This window comes from Mobula birostris, chromosome X, assembly GCF_030028105.1.
Source record: "Mobula birostris isolate sMobBir1 chromosome X, sMobBir1.hap1, whole genome shotgun sequence".
NCBI lineage: Eukaryota > Metazoa > Chordata > Chondrichthyes > Myliobatiformes > Myliobatidae > Mobula > Mobula birostris.
In genome coordinates this window covers 6,317,417-6,339,919 of record NC_092402.1, presented here as the reverse complement: position 1 = coordinate 6,339,919, position 22,503 = coordinate 6,317,417, and the positions used below count along the sequence as shown (strand labels likewise).

General features: G+C 53.9%; 1 protein-coding gene across 1 annotated transcript in view; it reads left to right on the top strand.

Moving 5' to 3' along the window:
- sp2 (sp2 transcription factor) overlaps positions 1-22,503 on the top strand; it is an 85,108-nt gene that overhangs the window by 36,486 nt on the left and 26,119 nt on the right. The window contains exons 2-3 of the mRNA XM_072248677.1: positions 3,806-3,885; positions 8,693-9,998. Coding sequence (XP_072104778.1) covers positions 3,806-3,885; positions 8,693-9,998 — 1,386 coding nt within the window. The remainder of the gene's footprint in view (positions 1-3,805; positions 3,886-8,692; positions 9,999-22,503) is intronic.

The window sequence follows — 22,503 nt, the reverse complement described above, 5'->3', positions numbered from 1 at the left end:
CTAATACTGCAGTACCATTTGCCAGATGGAAGCAGTATGTGGTCGGGGATGGCTGGGAGTCCCTGATGATCCTCAGGGACCCTTTTTCCCTCCTGAATAGAGGAAAGTTCACATCCACAGCTGCTCCGGGCTGTCCGTTCCACTCTCTAACACGAAATACTCTCCAGGTGCTGGGGTCAAAGCACCACTCAGAACACGCTGGAGGAACTCAGCAGGTCGGGCAGCATCCATGGAAAAGATCTTTTTTGACTGATCTTTTCCACGGATGCTGCCTGACCTGCTGAGTTCCTCCAGCGTGTTGTGAGTGTTGCCCGTTCCACTCTCTGCAGTGCCCTGCGATCGAGGGAGGTACAGTTTCCGTACCAGGCAGTGACACAACCAGTCAGGATGCTTTCGATGGTCCCTCTGTAGAAAGTCCTGAGGATCTGGGGAGTCATGCCAAACTTCTTCGGCCATCTGAGGTGAAAAGGGGTGCCTTCAGGCTCCTGTACCTCCTCCCTGACGGTAGCAATGAGTAGAGGGCACGTCCTGGGTGATGGGGGTCCTTAATGATGGACGCCACCTTTTTGAGGCATCGCTCCCTGAAGATGTCCTGGATGCTGGGGAGGCCGGTGCCCATGATGGAGCTGACTGAGTTCACAACTTCCTGCAGCTGATTTCGATCCCGTGCAGTGGTTCCCCCCCCCCGCCACCATACCAGACGGAGGTACCACATTCAAACTGACGTTCTTAACCTGGTGTTCAAACATGCGTCACGCGCAGCACAGAAACCAAAATATCGCTATAAGATTCAAGATTCAAAAAACTTTATTGTCGTTCTAACTGTACATCAGCTCTGCAGGGCAGAATGAGACAGCGTTTCCCAGCAGCAGTGCAATCATAACATAACAAACGCAACAGTAAATAATAAACATAACAATAAATAGTAAAACACAACAGCCACATGTCAGTTAAAATCAGTTATAAGTGTCCAGTGCAAGTTAAAAGTGTCCAAAGCAGAGTCAGGTGGAGCAGCTATTTAGCAGCCTGACTGCCTGTGGGAGGAAGCTGTTTAGAAGCCTTGTGGTTTTAGTTTTGATGCTCCTGTAACGTTTGCCTGATGGCAGAAGAACAAACAGTTCATGGAGAGGGTGTGAGGGGTCTTTAATGATGTACCGTGTCTTCTGGAGGCATCGACTCTGAAAGGGGTCTTGGACAGAAGGTAGGGAGACCCCAATAACCTTCTCTGCTCCCCTTACCACCCTCTGCAAGGCTGTTTTGTCGACAGCACTGCAGCTGGAGTACCAGGTTGTGATGCTACAGGTCAGCACACTCTCAACCTATAAGTAGGTTAGTAAAGTATAATTCTAAGTTCAAAGTAAGTTTTATTATCCAAGCACATTTCTGTCACCATATACAACCCTGAGATTCATTTTCTTGTGGGCATACTCAATAAATCTATAGAATAACAGCCATGTCAGAATCAATGAAAGACCGCATCAACCAGGGCGTTCAACAGAGTGCAGGAGACAACAAACTGTGCAAATGCAAAAAGAAAGAAACAGTAAATAAGTAATAGATATCGAGAACACGAGATGGAGAGTCAACTGATTAGTCTGCTAACAAAATCCCCAGGCATCCTCACTGACGCGGGGATCCTCAAAGATGGTTGCTGTCTGTCCGAACTCCAGTGCAGGGATCCCGGAGAAGTCGGCGAGTCACAACAAAAAGATTTGTTGCGGACGGTTAACCAGCAAAGCTAACAAGAACTCTGGCGAACTGCACAGAGCCTTGAAGAACTGAAAATCACTCGCGACGCACAGAAGAACCCAGTCGGAGTTTCACCAGGCGAGGATCTGCAGCGAGCGTGCGAAGGGGAGCGGACAGGACCCCACCCCCCTGAAATGCGCATAGGAATTCAGGGCCAATCAGACAGCTCTGGCGTCCTAACGCAGCAGACTGCAACTGAAAAAAAAGACATTGGAAATCCCGACTTCATTCAATTTCCCCAAGTTGAATTTAATACAAAGGCCCCACTAAGGAACACCAGACCATTGTCTCGCACACCAATCACCGACCTTATTAACTCTGGAGATCTCCCATCCACTGCCACCAACCTCATCGTTCACTCACCCGGCACCTCCCGTTTCTACCTCCTACCCAAGATCCACAAGCCCACCTGTCCGGGTAGACCCATTGCTCCTGCCCCACTGAACTCGTATCTGCGTACCTCGACTCTGTTTAATCCCCCCCTAGTCCAGTCCCTTCCTACCTACATCCGGGACACATCACACGCTCCGAATCTTTTCAAGGATTTCAGGTTCCCTGGCATCTCCTTCTCACTATGCATGTCCGGCCCCTAGACACCTCCATCCCCCACCAGGCAGGCCTCAAAGCTCCCCGTTTCTTTCTGCACACCAGACCCAACCGGTCCCCCTCCACCACCCCTCTCCTCCGCCCGGCGGAACTTGTTCTCGCTCTCGATAATTGGGCTCCTCCCACTTCCTTCAAACAAGAAGGTGCAGCCGCGGGCACTCGCTTGGGTCCTGGCTATGCCTGCCTGCTTTCTGACTACGTGGAACAGTCTATGTTCCAAGCCTGCAGTGGTGTCACCCCCCACAGCTTTTCCTACGCTACATCCAGCCCTTTCATCTCTTTCACCAATCAACTCCCCCTCCCCTGACTTCACCTATCACCAACCACCGTGTACTTCTTCCTCCCGTCCCACCCTCCTTCTAACTCTGACTCCCCATCTTTTATTCTCTCCAGTCCCCGCTGAAGGGTCTCGGCCCCAAATGCCGGCTGTTCACTCTTTTCCAGAGATGCTGCCTGGCCTGCTCTGTGTGTGTGTGTGTGTGTGTGTGTGTGTGTGTGTGTGTGTGTGTGTGTGTGTGTGTGTTTGTTTTGCCTTGGGTTTGTACAAGTTGGACAAGGCTTTGGTGAGACCACACCTGCAGTATTGTGTGCAGTTTTGGTCCCCTAATCTGAGGAAAGACATCCTTACCATAGAGGGAGTACAAAGAAGGTTCACCAGATTGATTCCTGTGATGGCAGGACTTTCATATGATGAAAGACTGGATGAACTGGGCTTGTACTCGCTGGAATTTAGAAGATTGAGGGGGGATCTGATTGAAACGTATAAGATCCTAAAAGGATTGGACAGGCTAGATGCAGGAAGATTGTTCCCGATGTTGGGGAAGTCCAGAACGAGGGGTCACAGTTTGAGGATAAAGGGGAAGCCTTTTCGGACCGAGATGAGGAAAAACTTCTTCACACAGAGAGAGTGGTGAATCTGTGGAATTCTCTGCCACAGGAAACAGTTGAGGCCAGTTCATTGGCTATATTTAAGAGGGAGTTAGATATGGCCCTTGTGGCTAAAGGGATCAGGGGGTATTGAAGGAAGGCTAGTGCAGGGTTCTGAGTTGGATGATCAGCCATGATCATACTGAATGGCGGTGCAGGCTCGAAGGGCTGAATGGCCTACCCCTGCACCTATTTTCCGTGTTTCTATGTTTCCAGCATCTGCACACTTTCTCTTGTTTGCGACTGAAGCACAAAAGACAGCCTAGCAATCCCCATGATACCAAACGTCAGACTGAGTGAAAACCTAGAGCCAGTCGGAAGGTAAACAATCAGACAAAAACAGCAAGCTGTCTAAGAAACGCTGCGTACCCGCGAGGTTACACCAAGAAAACCCACATGCTAACTAAAAAATAAATTCTCCTCATTTTTGTTATAACAGATCTGTGGCTGTGATGCTCTCTTTTTGAGGCATCCCTGCTCGAAGCTGTCCCTGGTCGTTAAAGGATGCATTTTTCTCTTTCAGACCAGCAAGACAATATGGCTGCTGCGACCGCGATTAAGCCCAGTGAATACCTCCAGCCAGCAGCGACGCCCACGACTGAGGTATTGCTGCCTTTTCTCTCTTCCGGCAACCCCGCCACCTTGGTCTGTAACACCTGGGGGGGGGAGGGGGTCAGGAATCCCTCGGGTGCATCTTTTCAATGAGTGTGAACGCAACACTCACATCAGATGCCGGAGGAACTCAGCAGGTCAGGCAGCATCTGTAGGGGAGCCGAGACCCATTATTAGGACTGGGGAGGGGTGGGGGAGAAGCTGGGATTAGATGGGGGGAAGGAGGAACAGGAGGACAAGCTGACAGGTGAGACCAGGTGAGGGGGAAGGTGGGGAGGGGGAGGAGGACAAGCTGACAGGTGACAGGTGAGACCAGGTGAGGGGGAAGGTGTGTGGGTGGGGGAGGGGAGGAGGACAAGGTGACAGGTGAGACCAGGTGAGGGAGAAGGTGGGCGGGTGGGGGAGGGGGGATGAGGACAAGCTGACAGGTGAGACCGGGTGAGGGGGAAGGTGGGTCGGGGAGGGGGAGGGGACAAGGTGACAGGTGAGACCAGGTGAGGGGGAAGGTGTGTGGGTGGGGGAGGGGGAGGAGGACTAAGTGACAGGTGAGGGGGTGGGTGGGGGAGGGGGAGGAGGACAAGCTGACAGGTGACAGGTGAGGGGGAAGGTGGGTGGGTGGGGGAGGGGAGGAGGACAAGGTGACAGGTGAGGGAGAAGGTGGGCGGGGGAGGAGGACAAGCTGACAGGTGAGAGGGAAGGTGGGTGGGGGGGAAGGGAGAGGAAGACAAGCTGACAGGTGACAGGTGAGACCAGGTGAGGGGGGAAGATGGGTGGGTGGGAGAGGAGAGGAGTACACGGTGACAGGTGAGGGGGAAGGTGGGTAGGTGGGGAAGGAGGAGGGATATAAGCTGACAGGTGAGACCAGTTGAGGGGGAAGGTGGGTGGGTTGTGGATGAAGTAAGAAACTTGAAGGTGATAGTTGGAAAAGGTAAAGGGCTGGAGAAGAAGGAATCTGACAGGAGAGGAGAGTGGACCGTGGGAGAGGGGAACCAGGGGGAGGTGAGGGGAAGAGAAGGAGTGAGAGGGGAACCAGAAGGGGGAATGTAATAGCTGAGAAAGGAGAAAAATCACTGGAAGTTAGAGAAATCGATGTTCACGCCATCAGACTCGAGTTAGAACGTGACCCTGCTCTCTGAGTGACTGGGAAACAGCGGCTCTTTGACAGGCACCTGGAATAGGAGGAAAATGGAGGGCTGTGCGGGGAGGGAAGGGTTAGATTGGTCTTGGAGTGGGTTTAAAAAGTCGGCACAGCATTGCGGGCTGAAGGGCCTGTAGGCGTTTGATGTTCTCTGTTTCGGGTCGAAACCCTGAGTTCCTCCGGCCAATTGTGTGCCGCTCCTGGTTCCGATGTCTGCCGTCTCTTGCGTCTCCTTGACGTGAGGGTCCGGTCATTGTCGCGTGGCTGATTCTGGGAGTTTACAGACTCTCTCCCCGTTACCCCGCTGGCTTTTAGGCCAGCGATGAAGGTCCTCCGTCTCTGGCGGTGTTCGGGGCTTCCTTCATCGTGTTAGTAGCTTCCTCTTGGGGTTTTCACTACGGACAATCATGCAAGTCCCAGGTGGGGACTCAGAAATACCCACGTACTCAGATGTAGAAGGAGTCCTCATTGTTCTTTCCCTAACAATCCTGTTTGACTATCAAGGTTGTTGGCCCTGAGCCGAGCCCCCAAACCTGGAGGACCAGCGGACCACTCTCAGTCTGACCTCTACCCTTTGACCCTGTTTGGCACTGGTGACCCGGCTCAAGGCCCTGACTCCAGCCAATGTAGCTCTCCGACTCCAGCCAATGTAGCTCTCCGGGTCACTGAGGGACGCGAGCCTCCAAACCCTACGACAAGGTCATGGTCCTCCTGGAGGTTACTGGGAGTTTGCCTGCCCTGTTTCTTGCATTATGGCCGTGACAATGTTTCTCAGATACTGAGGATGTAATGCTGAGGCTTTATAAGGCATTGGTCGGACTGCTCTTGTTTGGGCCCCCTTATCTAAGAAACTGGGGTGGTGGGGTGGAGATAGGTCTCTATCAAAGGAGGTGTAAGGCGCTCTTTCCCTCCGAAGCCTGCAGGTCACCCTTGGGCAAGGTGTAGCACCTGCCTAGCCCCCCCCCGTCAGAGTCATGTGAAACAGTGAGATCAGGTGGTGGAGGGTCATATGAGCAGCCGGTGCAGATCACAAATCCTGGTTATGACACAAGGCAGACGTTCTACGAAGAGTATTGATAATGGCCGGGGGTCACCTGTCTTGTGAAGACGCTGCCGCAGAAGAAGGCGATGGCAAACCACTTCTGTAGAAAGGCATGCCAGGAACAACCATGGTCAAAGACCGTGGATCGCCCAGGTCATGTGACCTCAGCACAGAATGATGATGTCATCCGCCATGGCTCACAAAGAAGGAATGAATGTCCATGAATGGATGTACTGGCATCGAAGAGCATCCCGAGGAGGTTCACGAGAATAATTCTGGGAGTAATAATTCTGGGAGTGAAAAGGCTAACCTATGAGGGAGTCTGGGACCAGAGGACACAGATAGAGTGGATGTGGAGAGGATGTTTCCTATGGTGGTGGAGTCTAGGACCAGAGGGCACAGATAGAGTGGATGTGGAGAGGATGTTTCCTATAGTGGGGGAGTCTTGGGCCAGAGGGCACAGATAGAGTGGATGTGGAGAGGATGTTTCCTATAGTGGGAGAGTCTAGGACCAGAGGACACAGATAGAGTGGATGTGGAGAGGATGTTTCCTGTAGTGGGGGAGTCTAGGACCAGAGGGCACAGATAGAGTGGATGTGGAGAGGATGTTTCCTATAGTGGGGGAGTCTAGGACCAGAGGACACAGATAGAGTGGATGTGGAGAGGATGTTTCCTGTAGTGGGGGAGTCTAGGACCAGAGGACACAGATACAGTGGATGTGGAGAGGATGTTTCCTATAGTGGGGGGAGTCTAGGACCAGAGGACACAGATACAGTGGATGTGGAGAGGATGTTTCCTATAGTGAGGGAGTCTAGGACCAGAGGACACAGAGAGAGTGGATGCGGAGAGGATGTTTCCTACACTGGGGGAGTCTAGGACCAGATAACACAGATAGAGTGGATGTGGAGAGGATGTTTCCTATAGTGTGGGAGTCTAGGACCAGAGGACACAGATAGAGTGGTGGGGAGAGGATGTTTCCTATAGTGGGGGAGTCTAGGACCAGATGGCACAGATAGAGTGGATGTGGAGAGGATGTTTCTTATAGTGGGGGAGTCTAGGACCAGAGGGCACAGATAGAGTGGATGGGGAGAGGATGTTTCCTATAGTGGGGGAGTCTAGGACCAGATGGCACAGATAGAGTGGATGTGGAGAGGATGTTTCCTATGGTGGGGCGTGTCTAGGGCCAGAGGACACAGATAGAGTGGATGTGGAGAGGATGTTTCCTATAGTGGGAGAGTCTAGGACCAGAGGACACAGATAGAGTGGATGTGGAGAGGATGTTTCCTGTAGTGGGGGAGTCTAGGACCAGAGGGCACAGATAGAGTGGATGTGGAGAGGATGTTTCCTATAGTGGGGGAGTCTAGGACCAGAGGACACAGATAGAGTGGATGTGGAGAGGATGTTTCCTGTAGTGGGGGAGTCTAGGACCAGAGGACACAGATACAGTGGATGTGGAGTGGATGTTTCCTATAGTGGGGGGAGTCTAGGACCAGAGGACACAGATACAGTGGATGTGGAGAGTATGTTTCCTATAGTGAGGGAGTCTAGGACCAGAGGACACAGAGAGAGTGGATGCGGAGAGGATGTTTCCTACACTGGGGGAGTCTAGGACCAGATAACACAGATAGAGTGGATGTGGAGAGGATGTTTCCTATAGTGTGGGAGTCTAGGACCAGAGGACACAGATAGAGTGGTGGGGAGAGGATGTTTCCTATAGTGGGGGAGTCTAGGACCAGATGGCACAGATAGAGTGGATGTGGAGAGGATGTTTCTTATAGTGGGGGAGTCTAGGACCAGAGGGCACAGATAGAGTGGATGGGGAGAGGATGTTTCCTATAGTGGGGGAGTCTAGGACCAGATGGCACAGATAGAGTGGATGTGGAGAGGATGTTTCCTATGGTGGGGCGTGTCTAGGGCCAGAGGACACAGATAGAGTGGATGTGGAGAGGATGTTTCCTATAGTGGGGGAGTCTAGGACCAGAGGGCACAGACAGAGTGGATGTGGAGAGGATGTTTCCTATAGTGGGGGAGTCTAGGACCAGAGGACACAGATAGAGTGGATGTGGAGAGGATGTTTCCTATAGTGGGGGAGTCTAGGCCGCCCACGTTCCCTGTCCCTAGACAGAGGGCATAACGTCAGAATAGAGGAATGTCCACTTAGAACAGCGATAAGACCACAAGATGTAGGAGGCAGAATTAGGCCATTTGGCCCATCAAGTCTACTCCTCCATTCCATCATGGCTGATTTCAAAGTTGAAGGTAAATCTTTCAAAGTATATACATGCCATGAGGAGGAATTTCTTTCGCCAGAGGCTGGTGAATCTGTGGAATTCACTGCCACAGTCGGTTGTGGAAGCCGAGTCATCGGGTGTATTTCAAGCGGAGGATGATCGGTCCTTGATTAGTCAGGGCGTCAGAGGTGACGGGGAGAAGGCAGGAGAACGGGGCTGAGAGGGTTAATGAGTCAGCCATGATGGATCAGCAGAGGAGACTCCCCGGGGCTAAATGGCCTCATTGTCCTCCGGCGTCCCGCGGTCCTCGAGGTAAGGGTTGACCCTGCTTCGGAGCGTTCCCGCTGACGTTTCTGTTCTCTGTTTTTGTTTTGGTCTCCGCTGCAGGAACCCCAGCCCTCGCCCCTGGCTCTGCTGGCCGCGACCTGCAGCAAGATCGGCCCCCCGGCCACCGACACCAGCTCCTCGCCCTCCCCGGTGGCTGTCCAGGTGGTGGCCAAGAAACTGCCACTGCTAAAGCCCGCCCCGCCCCCCAACGGCCAGAACGGCGCCAACCTCAGCTTCATCACCGCCAACGGGAAGGTCTTCCAGATCGCGGGCCCGCAGGCGGGCAGCGCCGCCATCAGCACCTCCGCCTCGGGCCAGCTGGTGCTGGCCATCCAGAACCAGCCGGCGGCGGGCAAGGCCTCGCGGCCGGGCCTGCAGTACCAGGTGGTCCCGCAGGTCCAGGCCCTGGCGGGCCAGTCCCTCCAGATCGCCAACGTCCAGCCCGGCGTGGCCGGCCAGATCCAGCTCATCCCGGGCACCAGCCAGGCTTTCGTCACCGCCGCGCCGGTGGTCAGCGCCGCCAAGGCGGTGCAGGTGAAATCGGCCGCCTCCCTCCCGGTCCAGGTGCAGAGGGTCGGCGGGGCGGCGCTGCAGACCCCGGGCAACGTGATCAAGCTGGCGGGCGGGGGCAACGTGGCCCTCTCCCTGCCCGTCGGCAACTTGGTGGGGGACGGGGGCGCGGTGCAGCTGGCCGGGGACGCGGGGGGCCTGGCCAAGGCCGGCAAGCGGCTGCGGAGGAAGTCGGCCGGGGGCCCCGCCTCCTCTCCCTCCTCGTCGGCCGAGGCGGTCACCCTGGTGGAGGCCGCACCGGGCGGTATCCTGCAGACGGGGGCCAACATGGTGCTGCTGCAGAGCGCTGGCTCCGGCGTCCTGCAGGTGGTGCAGCAGCGGCCGGAGCCCGCCGCGCCCGCCATCCCCCAGCAGGCCATCCGCGTGGTGCAGGCGGCCTCCATGAGCGGACACACCCTCCCCACCGTCCCGCAGAAGCCCCAGCAGCCGCCGCCGCCGCCGGCCTTCCAGGCCCAGCCCGGCGAGGCTGCCCCCGTCATCATCCGGGCCCAGCCCGTCTCCTCCTCGGCCCAGCTGAGCTGGCAGGCCCTGCCCGTGAAGAGCGCCGCCGCCCTGCAGCCGGCCCCCAGCCCCTCGGGGGCCGGCGGCCTGCCCCGCATCGCCCCGGCTGGGGGCGGGAAGAGATCGGCGGCCGGCTCCAGCATCCGGAAGGGGAACGCCCTGCCCAGGATCGCCCCGGCCGGGGGGCCGATCAACCTGAACGCCACGCAGTTTGCCTCCGGCCACTCGATACAGACCATCAACATCAACGGGCTCCAGGTGCCTGGCGTCCCAGTGACCGTCACCAACGCTGCAGGTGAGAGACGTCCCGCCCGTGGGCTCTTCCCACCGTGGCCGAGCGACCTGGGGCGCAGGTGGGGGCAGGTTGAGGGGTAACTTAGAACTGCGTACAGCACAGAAACAGGCCGTTGCTTCAGGTTTGAAATTCAAAGTACACAAACAACCCTGAGATTCATTTTCTTACAGGCATTCACGGTAGGGTCATGACAGCTCAGGTACGAACACTTCAAAAAAAACCCCTGTGCCGAGCGATTAATCTGCCTGCTCCCACCCGGACCATACCCCTCCCATCCAGAACACCCCCTCCAAGTTTCACTGTCGGAGAATGTATGCAATGTACAACCACAAATTCTTATTATTCGCAGACGGCCATGGAAATAGAAGAGTGCCCCAAAGAGCAACAGTTTAAAAAAACACATGAGAACTCAAGCCCCCCCCCGCCCCATGCAGGGCGTCAACAGAGCCACGACCTTCCCCCTCCCCTGCACTTATTTCAGCAAAATAAAAAGCATCAGCACCCTCCACTCGCCAAGCAAGCAACTGCAAAGCCCCCAGGAAAGGCGGTGATCTACAGTCCAACCACCCCTAATTGTTCACCCGGTAATTCGACACCAACATCTTGTTCAACTTTAACCTTCCTTCCCCGGTAAGACCGTAAGATATAGGAGCAGAAGTAGGCCATTCGGCCTATCGAGTCTGCTCCACCATTCAATCACGGGCCGATCCGTTTCTCTCAGTCATCCCCACTCCCCATTACCCTTTGATGCCCCAGCTAATCAAGAGCCTATCTATCTCTGCCTTAAATGCACCCAGTGACTTGGTCTCCACAGCCGCTCGTGGCAACGAATTCCACAGATTTACCACCCTCTGGCTAAAGTAACCTCTCCACATCTCTGTTCTGAATGGGCGTCCTTCAACCCTGAAGTCGTGCCCTCTTGTCCTAGACTCCCCTACCATGGGAAATAACTGTAGAACCAAGAAGTACAACAGAGTCAGTGAGAGTGGTTTATTATTGTCACGTGAACCAAGGAGCAGCAAAAAGCTTGTCCTGCATACTGTTGGTACAGATGAACTACTACACTGGGTATTGAGCTAGAGCAAAGTAAACCAATAGCAATGCAAAATAAAGTGTAGCAGCTAACAAGGAAGTGAAGGGCAGGTGAGCGACTAAGTGCAAGATCACAACGAGGTAGATGGTAAGGCCAAGAGTCTGTCTTATCGTACTGGAGGTCCGTTCAGGAGTCTGATAACAGCAGAGTAAGTGCTGTCCTCAGGCCTGGTGGTACCTGTCCTTGCCTTCAGGCTGTAGCTTCCTCTGCCCAATTGTGGGCTGGGGTTGGGGGGGAGCAGGGGTGATAGAGAGAATGTCCGGGGTGGGTGCAGGCTTCGATGATGCTGGCTGTTTCACTGAAGCAGTGGGCAGTGTAGACAGAGTCCGCAGAGAGGAGCCTGGTTCCTGTGATGTGCTGAGCTGTCTGAAGTCCACAGGCATTTAACCCTCTGCACCTTTCCTGTCTAAGCACCCACCCACAAGACCATAAGGTCGGGGAGCAGAATGAAGGCCATTTGGCCCATCGAGATCATGGCTGATCCATTTTCCCTCTCAGCCCCACTCTACCGCTTTCTCCCCATATCTTTTCATGTCCTGACCAATCGAGAATCTCTCAATCTCTACCTTAAAAATACTTAAAGACTTGGCCTCCTGGGGCAAAGAATTCCACAGATTTACCACTCTCTGGTTAAAGAAATCCCTCCTCATCCCTGTTCTAAAAGGATGTCCCTCTATTCTGAGGCTGTTTTTTTGTTGGTAATAGATTTACAGATAATCCGAGGGCTTAAGTTCTTGGTCTGTAGTGTAGGTATTTTTTTTATACACTTTTCGATTAAAGTTTTTCTTTCTTAATGACTCTGTCCGTTTTTCTTTAGCTTCTATCTTTATTCTTGCTTTCTCTGCTTTTGAAGGTAATTAAGTAGAAGTTTCGGGGCTTAATTTTGTTTTTGAAAGGTCTGGGGAAGTATTTGGTTCTTTTCGTCTCTTTACATTTCAAGATGGCGTTTATGCCTTACTTCCCCTATGCTGTTTTTTCTATATAGTTGAGTCATTTTCTTATTGTTTCGATTTGAAAAATACTAACAATATTAATTGATGCTTGTTTTTTTTAAAAAAGAATACGAGCAAGATGATATTTTGTCCTATGCTTTCAATAACTGTAGCTTTCATTTATTTAGATTAATTTTTTTTTCGGGTGGCTTTTCTTCATATAAATATAGGTCTTAGACACTCCCACCACAGGAAACATCCTCTCCACCTCCACTCTATCACGGCCTTCCACCGTTCGATCGATTTCAATCAGGTCACCCCTCATTCTTCTGAATTCTAGTGAATACAGGCCCAGAACCATCAGACGTTCTTCAGATGACAACCCATTCAATCCTGGAATCATTTTCATGAAGCTCCTTTGAACCCTCTCCAGTTTCAGCACATCCTTTCTAAGATAAGGGGCCCAAAACTGCACACAGTACTACAGCTGAGGCCTCCCCAGTGCTTTTATAAAGTCTCAACATTGCTTTTATATTCTAGACCAATGTCTTTTAAACACGAGAGGTTCTACAGGTGCTGGAAATCCAGAGCAACACTCCCACAAAAAGCCGTAGAAACTCAGCGTCAGGCAGCATGTATGGAAATGAATAAACAGTCCTTCAAGATGCTTCACACTGCCGTTACCCCTATGGGAATTAGAGGCTTTTCAAATGAGGAGCTATTGATGGCTCTGGGCTTTTACTTGCTATAATTTAGAAAAATGAGGGGAGGATCACATTGAAACCAATCGAATCTTGAAAGGCTTAGATAGAGTGGATGTGGAGAGGATGTTTCCTACAGTGGGTGAATCTAGGACCAGAGGGCACAGATAGAGTGGATGTGGAGAGGATGTTTCCTATAGTGGGGGAGTCTAGGACCAGAGGACACAGATAGAGTGGATGTGGAGAGGATGTTTCCTATAGTGGGGGAGTCTAGGACCAGAGGACACAGATAGAGTGGATGTGGAGAGGATGTTTCCTACAGTGGGGGAGTCTAGGACCAGAGGACACAGATAGAGTGGATGTGGAGAGGATGTTTCCTATAGTGGGGGAGTCTCGGACCAGAGGACACAGGTAGAGTGGATGTGGAGAGGATGTTTCCTGTAGTGGGGAGAGTCTAGGACCAGAGGACACAGGTAGAGTGGATGTGGAGAGGATGTTTCCTATAGTGGGGGAGTCTCGGACCAGAGGGCACAGATAGAGTGGATGTGGAGAGGATGTTTCCTGTAGTGGGGAGAGTCTAGGACCAGAGGACACAGGTAGAGTGGATGTGGAGAGGATGTTTCCTATAGTGGGGGAGTCTAGGACCAGAGGACACAGGTAGAGTGGATGTGGAGAGGATGTTTCCTATAGTGGGGGAGTCTCGGACCAGAGGGCACAGATAGAGTGGATGTGGAGAGGATGTTTCCTATAGTGGGGGAGTCTAGGACCAGAGGACACAGATAGAGTGGATGTGGAGAGGATGTTTCCTATAGGGGAGGAGTCTAGGACCAGAGGGCACAGATAGAGTGGGTGTGGAGAGGATTTTTCTTGTAGTCAGGGGAGTCTAGGACCAGAGGGCACAGATAAAGTGGATGTGGAGAGGATGTTTCCTGTAGTGGGGGAACCTAGGACCAGAGGGCACAGATAGAGTGGATGTGGAGAGGATGTTTCCTACAGTGGGGGAGTCTAGGACCAGAGGACACAGATAGAGTGGATGTGGAGAGGATGTTTCCTATAGTGGGGGAGTCTAGGACCAGAGGACACAGATAGAGTGGATGTGGAGAGGATGTTTCCTGTGGTGGGGGAGTCTAGGACCAGAGGACACAGATAGAGTGGATGTGGAGAGGATGTTTCCTGTAGTGGGGGAGTCTAGGACCAGAGGGCACGATTTTGAATAGAGCAGGGGTTCCCAACCATTTTTATGCCATTACCCGAACGGTCTATAGACCCCAGGTTGGGAACTTCTGGAATAGAGGGGCATCCACTTAACATGGAGGAGAGGAGGAATTTCTTTAGCCAGAGGGTAGTGAATCTGTGGAATTTGTTACCACCGTGCAGGTCCTTGGGCGTAGGCATATTTTAAGGCAGAGGTTGATAAATTCTTGATCAGTCAGGGCATGAAGGGATACAGGGAGAAGGCAGGAGTTCGGGGCTGAGAGGAAAAGTGGATCAGAATGATGAATGGGGGAGCAGACTCGATGGGTTGAATGGCCTAATTCTGCTCCAATGTCTCATAGTCTCCGACAGCTTATTTTCCACAAGCATCATCTGTGTATAAAACTCACTCCTCAATTTGCCTTTAAATTTTCCCCCCTCACACCTTGGACCTCGGCCCTCTTGTAGTCTGTCCTGTCCTGGGGGAAAAATACATTCTTATCTATCTGATATGTGATCTAGTAATTTTACCAAAATACGTTTATTATCAAAGTACGTATGCTATGTGCAAGCTGGAGTATTTTTTGTGCAGACAGCCACAAAACAGAGTCCCAGTAGAACCCATATTTAAAAACAAGACCGTCAAACATCCATTGTGCGGTAAAAAACAAGTCGTGTGAGCAATAAAGTAAGCAAATAACATTCAGAATTGAATTTCACAAAAGTGAGTCGAAAACCAAACTTCATCCAAGATTTCCAGTACACAAGGGTAAAGGGGAACGAAATAATTGTTACTCCAGATCCGATCCAGCATAACAAAAAACACAATAAGATAAAGAATGCAATAATTTGAGAAACAGTAAGTATAAATACATACGATAGCTTATAGACACAGATTGACTGTGTGTCCATAAGGTGACGCTGGGCACAGGAGTGTCTGTACATGAGGTGACTCTGACAGGAAATGATAAAGTAGTGGTGGTTGGGGGTGTGTGGAGGGGTGGGTCAGTGGGTGATTGGGGGTGTGGAGGAGTGGGTCATTGGGTGGTTGGGGGTGTGGAGGGGTGGGTTAGTGGGTGATTTGGGATGTGGAGGGGTGGGTCAGTGGGTGATTGGGTGTGTGGAGGGGTGGGTCAGTGGGTGATTGGGGGTGTGGAGGGGTGGGTCAGTGGGTGATTGGGTGTGTGGAGGGGTGGGTCAGTGGGTGATTGGGGGTGTGGAGGGGTGGGTCAGTGGGTGATTGGGACTGTGGAGGGGTGGGTCAGTGGGTGATTGGGACTGTGGAGGGGTGGGTCAGTGGGTGATTGGGGGTGTGGAGGGGTGGGTCAGTGGGTGATTAGGGGTGTGGAGGGGTGGGTCAGTGGGTGATTGGGGGTGTGGAGGAGTGGGTCGGTGGGTGATTGAGACTGTGGAGGGGTGGGTCAGTGGGTGATTCGGGTTGTGGAGGGGTGGGTCAGTGGGTGATTGTGGGTGTGGAAGGGTGGGTCAGTGGGTGATTCGGGGTGCGGAGGGGTGGTCAGTGGGTGATTGGGGGTGTGGTGGGTGGGTCAGTGGGTGACTGGGGGTGTGGAGGGGTGGGTCAGTCGGTGATTGGGGGTGTGGAGGGGTGGGTCAGTGGGTGATTGGGGGTGTGGAGGGGTGGGTCAGTGGGTGATTGGGGGTGTGGAGGGGTGGGTCAGTGGGTGATTGGGGGTGTGGAGGGGTGGGTCAGTGGGTGATTGGGGGTGTGGAGGGGTGGGTCAGTGGGTGGTTGGGGGTGTGGAGAGGTGGGTCAGTGGGTGATTGGGGCTGTGGAGGGGTGGGTCAGTGGGTGGTTGGTGTTGTGGAGGGGTGGGTCAGTGGGTGATTGGGGGTGTGGAGGGGTGGGTCAGTGGGTGATTGCGGGTGTGGAGGGGTGGGTCAGTGGGTGCTTGGGGGTGTGGAGGGGTGGGTCAGTGGGTGATTAGGGGTGTGGAGGGGTGGGTCAGTGGGTGATTGGGGCTGTGGAGGGGTGGGTCAGTGGGTGATTGGGGGTGTGGAGGGGTGGGTCAGTGGGTGATTGGGACTGTGGAGGGGTGGGTCAGTGGGTGATTGGGGGTGTGGAGGGGTGGGTCAGTGGGTGATTGGGGGTGTGGCGGGGTGGGTCAGTGGGTGATTAGGGGTGTGGAGGGGTGGGTCAGTGGGTGATTGGGGCTGTGGAGGGGTGGGTCAGTGGGTGATTGGGACTGCGGAGGGGTGGGTCAGTGGGTGATTGGGGGTGTTGAGGGGTGGGTCAGTGGGTGATTGGGGGTGTGGAGGGGTGGGTCGGTGGGTGATTGGGGGTGTGTGGAGGGGTGGGTCAGTGGGTGATTGGGGGTGTGGAGGGGTGGGTCAGTGGGTGATTGGGGGTGTGGAGGGGTGGGTGGGTGGGTGATTGGGGCTGTGGAGGGGTGGGTCAGTGGGTGATTGGGGGTGTGGAGGGGTGTGTCGGTGGGTGATTGTGGGTGTGGAGAGGTGGGTCGGTGGGTGATTGGGGCTGTGGAGGGGTGGGTCGGTGGGTGGTTGGGGCTGTGGAGGGGTGAGTTAGTGGGTGATTGGGGGTGTGGAGAGGTGGGTTAGTGGGTGATTGGTGTGGAGGGGTGGGTCAGTGGGTCATTGGGGGTGTGGAGGGGTGGGTCAGTGGGTGATTGGGGTTGTGGAGGGGTGGGTCGGTGGGTGATTGGGGGTGTGGAGGGGTGGGTCGGTGGGTGGTTGGGGGTGTGGAGGGGTGGGTCAGGGGGTGATTGGGGGTGTGGGGTGGGTCGGAGGGTGGTTGGGGGTGTGGAGGGGTGGGTCAGTGGGTTATTGGGGGTGTGGAGGGGTGAGTCAGTGGGTGATTGGGGTTGTGGCGGGGTGGGTCAGTAGGGGATTGGGGGTGTGGAGGAGTGGGTCATTGGGTGGTTGGGGGTGTGGAGGGGTGGGTCAGTGGGTTATTGGGTGTGTGGAGGGGTGGGTCAGTGGGTGATTGGGGGTGTGGAGGGATGGGTCAGTGGGTGATTGGGGGTGTGGAGGGGTGAGTCAGTGGGTGATTGGGGGTGTGGAGGGGTGGGTCAGTGGGTGATTGGGGGTGTGCAGGGGTGGGTGGGTCAGTGAGTGATTGTGGGTGTGGAGGGGTGGGTCAGTGGGTGATTGGGGGTGTGGAGGGGTGGGTCAGGGGGTGGTTGGGGGTGTGGATGGGTGGGTCGGGTGATTGGGGCTGTGGAGAGGTGGGTGGGTGGGTGGTTGGGGGTGTGGAGGGGTGGGTTAGTGGGTAATTGGTGTGGAGGGGTGGGTCAGTGGGTGATTGGGGGTGTGGAGGGGTGGGTCGGTGGGTGGTTGGGGGTGTGGAGGGGGGGGTCAGTGGGTGATTGGGGGTGTGGAGGGGTGGGTCAGTGGGTGATTTGGGTTGTGGAAGGGTGGGTCGGTGGGTGATTGGGGGTGTGGAGGGGTGGGTCGGTGGGTGGTTGGTGTGGAGGGGTGGGTCAGGGGGTGATTGGGGGTGTGGGGTGGGTCGGAGGGTGGTTGGGGGTGTGGAGGGGTGGGTCAGTGGGTTATTGGGGGTGTGGAGGGGTGAGTCAGTGGGTGATTGGGGTTGTGGCGGGGTGGGTCAGTAGGAGATTGGGGGTGTGGAGGAGTGGGTCATTGGGTGGTTGGGGGTGTGGAGGGGTGGGTCAGTGGGTTATTGGGGGTGTGGAGGGGTGGGTCAGTGGGTGATTGGGGGTGTGGAGGGATGGGTCAGTGGGTGGTTGGGGGTGTGGAGGGGTGAGTCAGTGGGTGATTGGGGGTGTGGAGGGGTGGGTCAGTGGGTGATTGGGGGTGTGGAGGGGTGGGTGGGTCAGTGAGTGATTGTGGGTGTGGAGGGGTGGGTCAGTGGGTGATTGGGGGTGTGGAGGGGTGGGTCAGGGGGTGGTTGGGGGTGTGGAGGGGTGGGTCAGTTGGTGATTGGGGGTGTGGAGGGGTGGGTCATTGGGTGATTGGGGGTGTGGATGGGTGGGTCGGGTGATTGGGGCTGTGGAGAGGTGGGTCGGTGGGTGATTGGTGTGGAGGGGTGGGTTAGTGGGTAATTGGTGTGGAGGGGTGGGTCAGTGGGTGATTGGGGGTGTGGAGGGGTGGGTCAGTGGGTGATTGGGGTTGTGGAGGGGTGGGTCGGTGGGTGATTGGGGGTGTGGAGGGGTCGGTCGATGGGTGGTTGGGGGTGTGGAGGGGTGGGTCAGGGGGTGATTGGGGGTGTGGTGGGGTGGATAGGTGGGTGATTGGGGGTGTGGAGGGGTGGGTCAGTGGGTTATTGGGGGTGTGGAGGGGTGGGTCAGTGGGTGGGGGTGTGGAGGGGTGGGTCAGTGGGTGATTGGGGGTGTGGAGGGGTGGGTCAGTGGGTTATTGGGGTGTGGAGGGGTGGATTAGTGGGTGGAGGTGTTGATCAGCCTCACTGCTTGGGGAAAGTCACTGTTCTTGAGTCTGGTGGTCCTGGCGTGGATGCTACATAGCCTCCTCCCTGATGGGAGTGGGACAGGCAGTCTGTGAGCAGGGTGGGTGGGATCCTTCATGATGTTACTGGCCCCTTTCTGTGTTTATGTCCTTAACAGTGGGTCGTCTGGTGACGGTGATGTGTTGGACAGTTTTGACTCCCCGTTGTCGAGCCTTCCTGCCCGCTGCAGTGCAGTTTCCATAGCAACCAGTGATCCAGCTTGTTAGGACCTCTCACTAGGTCGATAGATAAATACTTTATTAATTCCCAAAGGAAATTGCAGTGCCACAGTAGCATTGCAAGTGCACAGATATACAAATATTAGAAGGGAAGAAAGAAAGAATAAAGTTAAGTTACCTCAAACAGTCTGACAGAAGACGGGGTGGGGGGAGGGGTCCTCACTTCCCTGGCTACAGGTTGACTCATTATAGAGCCTAATGGCCGAGGGTAAGAATGACCTCGAGTAGCGCCCTTTGGAGCAGTACAGTTGTCACTAAGAACATAAAAAAACATAAGAAATAGGAGCAGGAGTCGGCCATCTGGCTCGTCGAGGTTGCTTCCCCATTCAATAATATCATGGCTGATCTGGCCATGGACTCATCTCCACCTACCTGCCTTTTCCCCACAACCCTTAATTCCCCTACTCTGCAAAAATCTTTCCAACCTTCTCTTAAATACATTTCCAAGGTTTCAAAGGTACAATTTAATGTCAGAGAAATGTATACAATATACATCCTGAAATGCTTTTTCTTCACAACCATCCATGAAAATAGAGGAGTGCTCCAAAGAATGAAGGACGGTTAAATGTTAGAACCCCAAAGTCACCCCCCAGCTTCCCTCCCTCCCGCGCGTAAGTGGCAGCGAGCAACCATCCTGCTCCCCCCACCAGCAAAAAAAAGCATCTGCACCCGCCAACGAGCACTCAAACGTGAGCAAAACAACAGCAAAGATGCAGACCTGCGGTTACGCCAAAGACTTCACGTTCCACCCGGTATCCAACATACCACAGGCTCTCTCTCTGCCTAATAAGGGAGAAAGAGGTGTCTCCATTGCACAGCGAGCAGGGAGACGTAACAAACAACTCGCTGGTTTACGATGTTAAAAGTCCATTAAATCGCTTTTTTTTCCAAGCTCTGTGCCCAAAGATCTAGGCACACAGCTGTAGGTATTCTGTAGCCTGCACTGTTTGCTTGGGCAGAGAATTCCACAGATTAACCATTCTCTAGGAAAAGCAGTTCCTCCTCTCCATTCTAAACGTACTTCCCCAAATCTTGAGGCTATGTCCCCTAGTTCTAGTCTCACCTCCCAGTGGAAACAACTTTCCTACCTTTCATAATTTTATATGTTTCTATAAGAGCTCCTCTCATCCTTCTGAATTCCAGCAAATACAGTCCCAGGTGACTCAATCTTTCCTCATAGTCTAAACCCCCTCATCGAGGGAATTAAATGCGGCATCTCCAAGTTTGCGGATGACACAAATCTGGGTGGCAATGTTAGCTGTGAGGAGGATGCTAAGAGGATGCAGGGTGACTTGGACAGGTTAGGTGAGTGGGCAAATTCATGGCAGATGCAATTTAATGTGGATAAATGTGAGGTTATCCACTTTGGTGGCAAAAACGTGAAAGCAGATTATTATCTGAATGATGGCCGATTAGGAAAAGGGGAGGTGCAACGTGACCTGGGTGTCATTATACACCAGTCATTGAAAGTGGGCATGCAGGTACAGCAGGCAGTGAAAAAGGTGAATGGTATGCTGGCATTCATAGCAAGAGGATTCGAGTACAGGAGCAGGGAGGTTCTACTGCAGTTGTACAAGGCCTTGGTGAGACCACACCTGGAGTATTGTGTGCAGTTTTGGTCCCCTAATCTGAGGAAAGACATTCTTGCCATAGAGGGAGTACAAAGAAGGTTCACTAGATTGATTCCTGGGATGGCAGGACTTTCATATGAAGAAAGACTGGATGAACTGGGCTTATACTCGCTGGAATTTAGAAGATTGAGGGGATCTGATTGAAACGTATAAAATTCTAAAGGGATTGGACAGGCTAGATGCAGGAAGATTGTTCCCAATGTTGGGGAAGTCCAGAGCGAGGGGTCACTGTTTGAGGATAAAGGGGAAGCCTTTTAGGACCGAGATGAGGGAAATCTTCTTCACACAGAGAGTGGTGAATCTGTGGAATTCTCTGCCACAGGAAACAGTTGAGGCCAGTTCATTGGCTATATTTAAGAGGGAGTTAGATGTGGCCCTTGTGGCTACGGGGGTCAGGGGGTATGGAGGGAAGGCTGGTACAGGGTTCTGAGTTGGATGATCAGCCATGATTGTACTGAATGGCGGTGCAGGCTCGAAGGGCCGAATGGCCTACTCCTGCACCTATCTTCTATGTTTCTATATCTCTGGAATCAACCCGGTGAACCTCCTCTGCACCGCCTCCAAAGCCAGTATATCCTTCCTCAAGTACGGAGACCAGAACTGCACGCAGTACTCCAGGTGCGGCCTCACCAGTACCCTGTATAGTTGCAGCATGACCTCCCTGCTCTTGAGTTCAATCCCTCCAGCAGCGAAGGCCAACTTTCCATTTGCCGCCTTGATCGCCTGCTGCTCGCACCCAGATGTACTTCTGCGCGTCTGTAGAATGACGTGCGCGCAGACGTGCAAAGAGCAGCCCTCTTCAGCCTCCCCAGAAAGTGGAGACGTTGGTGGGTTTTTGTGATGAAGTGGTCCATGTTCTAGGACTCTTGAGGGCGTTGTGGACCGCCATTTCCACTGCTCTGCTGCCGACGTAAAGGGGGCTGTCAGCTCTCCTGACCACCTCCTTTGCTCCTTTGTCTTGTTGGCCTTGGACAGGCACGGAAGTTACAGGGTCACACAGCGCGACAGCACAGGCCCTGAGGCAGCGAGGAGTGTACAGAGGAGGGGGACGCGTGCACAGAATGCTGGTGGGACTCGGGCAGTATCCGTGGCAGTGAATAAACAGTCAACGTTTCGGGCCGAGACCCTTCTTCAGGACTGGAGAGGAAAAGGGGGAGCGGAGGAGGAGAAGGAGGCTAGCTGGAGGGTGATAAGTGAAGCCAGGTGGGTGGGAAAGGTCAAGGGCTGGAGAGGAGAGAAACTGATAAAGGGAGGAGGGTGGACCATAGGAGAAAGGGAAGGAGGGGGTGATAGACAGGTGAGAATAAGGCCAGAGTGGTGAATAGCAGAGGGGAGGAAGAGGAGGAATTTTTTTTTTACCGGAAGGAGAATTCGATGTTCATGCCATCAGGTTGGAGGCTACCGAGATGGAATATGAGATGTCGCTCCTGAGCCTGAGGGAAGGGAGGCTGGTTCCCGTGATGTGCTGAGCTGTTGCCCACAGCTGTCTGTCGTCTCTTGCGGTCTCGGGGACCGAATACGGGGGCGGGGGGATGTGAGCGGCCAGCTGTTGTGAGGTACCGGAGCACGATACAGGCCCTTCGGGCCACGATGTCATGCCAACCTTTTAAACCGACTGCAAGACCAACCTAACCCTTCCTTCCCACGTAGTCACTGTGCTTCAGAGCAAGCTAGTCCTCACTTCCTTGGTGTATACACCTCACTCGTCGCTCTTGTGTTAATGTTCTTCTGAGGTGTTATATTCCATCTGGGCAGCCTCTAACCTTCTGGTTAAAAAAAAAATCCCTCCTCTCCCCCTCTTCTATTCCCCACTCTGGCCTTTTATATATCTCTCCACACCTTTCTCCCATGGTCCACTCTCCTCTCCTATCAGATTCCTTCCTCTCCGGCCCTTTCCCACCCACCTAGCTTCACCTATCACCTTATAGCCAGTCCTTCTTCCCCTCCCCTCCACCTTTTTATTCTGGTATCCCTCCCAGCCGTGAGGAAGGCTCTCGGCCCGAAACGCCGGCCGTTTATTCATTTCCGCAGGTGCTGCCTGACCTGCCGAGTTCCGCCAGCGTTTTGGGTGGGTCCCCTCTGTGGACTCATTGCCTCAGGGTCTGTGGTGCGGTGCTCTGTGACTCTGTAAGTTCCCTTTCTGAGAGTGTGCCTGCATCATCTTTCGGGACCTAGGGTAATGGATGAACTGAAGGAAATTTATATTAGGCAGGAAATGGTGTTGGATAGACTGTTGGGTCTGAAGGCTGATAAGTCCCTGGGACCTGCTGGTCT